A 3,476-nucleotide genomic window follows, 5' to 3' on the forward strand; every position below is an offset into this window, starting at 1 on the left:
GTATGTGGATGTGCTTGTACATGAGCGTATGTGTACTTGTGTGTGTCTGTGTGTGTGTGTGTGTGTGGATGCCTGTGTGTACGTCTGTGTGTGTGTGTGGATGCCTCTCCTTGTGTGTGTGCGTGTGCGTTTGTGTTTGTGTTTGTGTGTGTGTGTGTGTGTGTGTGTGTGTGTGTGTGTGTGTGTGTGTGTGCGCTCCAGTCCCTGGATGGCTTCGTGTTCGTGGTCAGCTACGAGGGCCGCTTCCTGTACATCTCGGAGACGGTGTCCATCTACCTGGGGCTCTCGCAGGTAGGACTGAACTGTACCTCTCTATAACCTGCTCCCCAAACACCGCTCTGTCTGCCACATCCAGTCACACACTCTCTGCAGGAGAGTGACTGTGTGTGTCTGTGTGTGACACACAGACACACACTCTCTCCCCAGTAGAGTGTGTGTCTGTGTGCACCTGTGTGCGTCTGCGTGTGCTGTGTGAGTCCATGTGTGTCTGTGTAAGTCTGTGTGCGCCAGTGTGTCTGTGTGTGTGTGCGTCTGTGTGTGTCTGTATGTGTCTGTATGTGTGTGTGTCTGTGTGTGTCTGTGTGTGTCTCTGTGTCTGTGTGTGTGTCTGTGTGTGTGCGTCTGTGTGCGTCTGTGAGTGTGTGTGTGTGTGTGTCTGTGTGTGTCTGTGTGTGTCTGTGTGTGTCTCTGTGTCTGTGTGTGTGTGTGTGTGTGTGTGTGTGTGTGTGTGTGTGTGTGTCTGTGTGTGTGCGTCTGTGTGTGTCTGTGTGTGTGTGCATCTGTGTGTGTCTGTGTGTGTGCGTCTGTGAGTGTGTGTGTGTGTGTGTGTGTCTGTGTGTGTCTGTGTGTGTGTGTCTGACGGTATGAGCGGGTCCATCTCCGCTCGCTTCATTCCCCTCCCTGGAGGACGGCCGTGTGCACATGAATATCTTTGACTGCGCTCTTTCGGTCATCTCTGGAGTGCAGCTCTCAAGAGAGACACGGCACACACACACACACACACACACACTCTCTCTCTCTCTCTCTCTCTCTCTCTCTCTCTCTCTCTCTCTCTCTCTCTCTCTCTCTCTCTCTCTCCGTCCTTCCTCCATCCCTCGGTCTCCCTCACTCTCTCTCTCTTTCTCTCTCCTCTCTCAATTCATGTCTCTCCTTTTTCCTTTCTCTATCACAGTCGCTTTTTCTCTTCCTCCCTCATGTTGACTCTGTGACTCTCCTCTCTCCCTCTCTCTCTGTCTCTCTGTCTCTCTCTCTCTCTCCCTCTCCCTCTCCCCCTCTCCCTCTCCCTTCCCCTCTCCCTCCCCCTCTCCCTCCAGGTGCTCACCTCTGTTGATTGCCGGTGGCCCCTTGTACTGTGAATGTTAAGTCCTGCCATTTAGCCCAGATGCATAAATAATAACAGTAATTACTGGCCCAGCAATCAAAGGCTGCCCCGGTGCACTGGCTGTCTGGGGAGCAGATCGATAGGCATCTTAAAAGCCCCATTGATTGTAGGGAGGGGTAGAAACACCAAGGGGGATGGGGTGATAGATAGAGACACAGAGAGACAAAGGAGGCGCGCAGGGGGGCGAGGGGCAGGGGGGGGAGATGTGTGATAAGAGAAAGATGGCTGTGAGGAACCGAGGGCTGCAGCGTGAGAGTGGAGGAGTGAGTAAGACGGAGCAGAGGGGAGGAACGCACAGAGGAAGGTGTGCCCACTCTCACTCTCTCACACACACACACACACACACACAGCTACAATAACGGCGGTAATTGAGTGGCCCCGGCGGCGCCTGTGATGGAGGGCCGGGCCCCCGGCCACATCTGAATGACCGGGGGCCAAATTGCCGCGTGTTGGAACTTGAGGTGTGTTTGGGTTTGTGTGTCTTTATGTATGTGATTGTGTCTCCTGTGTGTGTGTGTGTGTGTTTGTGTGTCTGTGTGTGTGTGTGCGTGTGTTTTTGTCCGTCTGTGTTTATGTGATTGTGACTTGTGTGTGTGCTTTTGTGTCCTTGTGTGTGTGTGTGTGTGCGTGTGTTTTTGTCCGTCTGTGTTTATGTGATTGTGTCTTGTGTGTGTGTGTGTGTGTGTGTGTGTGTGTGTGTGTGTTTGTGCGTGTGTGTGTGTGTTTGTTTGCGTCCTGTGTGTGTGTGTGTGTGTGTGTGTTTGTTTGCGTCCTGTGTGTGTGTGTTTGTTTGCGTTGTGTGTGTGTGTGTGTGTGTGTGTGTGTGTGTTTGTTTGCGTCCTGTGTGTATGTGGGTGTCTGTGTGTGTGTGTGTGTGTGCTTGTGGCTGTATTAGAGTGTATGGAATCCGGTGTGTTGGGACACAAGGTTTCCTTCAGGTGTGTTTGGTTTATGGTTCCCTGGCCTTCATGTTAGGAGACACGCAATGAAAATATACGCTCTAAAGGGCAGAGAGAGAGAGAGAGGGGAGAGAGGGAGGGAGAGAGAGAGAGGGAGAGAGAGAGAGAGGAGAGAGGGGAGAGAGAGCGAGAGAGGGGAGAGAGAGAGAGAGAGAGAGAGAGAGAGAGAGAGAGAGAGGGGAGAGAGAGCGAGAGGGGAGAGAGAGAGAGAGGGGGGAGAGAGAGAGAGAGAGAGGGAGAGAGAGAGAGGGAGAGAGAGGAGAGTTGGGAGAGAGAGAGAGAGAGGGGAGAGAGAGAGAGAGAGAGAGAGAGAGAGAGAGAGAGAGGGAGAGAGAAAACACAAGTAAAGATGGAAAGACAGGTGAGCTGAGAAGAAGTAACAAGAAGGAAAGTGAAAGAGGAGGAGGAGGAGGAGGAGGGGGTGGGGGAGGAGAAGGAGGAGGAGAAGTGTGAGGAGGAGTGTGAAGATGAACAGAGATGGAGAGCGATGGTAGAGTGGGGGGGGTGTAAATAGAGTTTAAATGTGCGCTAGCAGTGAAATACATCTTGGGATTGCCTGGGTAAACAAGGCGCCCTCTCGGTGAGGATGCTAATAAAACGAAGCTGTTCTTATCAGCTGAGCAGATGGGCCGGCCGTCTCCAGTCCTCTAACAGCACCGAGCCATCAGCATTCTAATGAAATTATTTATGATCGAAGATTACATTCAAAGCCCTCAGCATACAATGGCTGCCTTCTCCCGGTAGCGGCGACAGGGAGAGCGGATGAGGCGATAGAGTAGTAAAACAAGGACCGCTAAGATGGGGAACGGCATAGATATAGATTCTACATTTAGATATATTTACATATATATATATAGATAGCTAAATACGTATATCTATATACATATAGATAAAGATATATTTACATATATATGATGCATTTATATACATACACATTAATATCTATTCATATTTATATATATATATAAATGTACAATTTATATAAATTTATAAAGTATATATAGATATCTATAACTTTATCCTTAACAAAATAAAAATATCTTTATATTTATGTGTATTTATATATATATACATATATATATATATTTATATATATATATGTATATATGTTAATATATATAAATAAAGAAATTTAT

At 48.7% G+C, this 3,476-nt stretch overlaps 1 protein-coding gene across 1 annotated transcript in view; it reads left to right on the plus strand.

Moving 5' to 3' along the window:
* Positions 1 to 201: 201 nt before the first annotated feature.
* The window catches only part of LOC307091589 (neuronal PAS domain-containing protein 3-like), a gene marked incomplete at both ends in the record, with an annotated part of 13,677 nt that continues 10,402 nt past the window's right edge, over positions 202 to 3,476 (plus strand). The window contains 1 exon segment of the mRNA XM_079759220.1: positions 202 to 291. Within this exon segment, the coding sequence (XP_079615346.1) occupies positions 202 to 291 (90 nt within the window).

The sequence above is a fragment of the Pollachius pollachius genome (genome assembly GCF_949987615.1).
Source record: "Pollachius pollachius genome assembly, contig: scaffold_474, whole genome shotgun sequence".
In the NCBI taxonomy this organism is placed as follows: domain Eukaryota; kingdom Metazoa; phylum Chordata; class Actinopteri; order Gadiformes; family Gadidae; genus Pollachius; species Pollachius pollachius.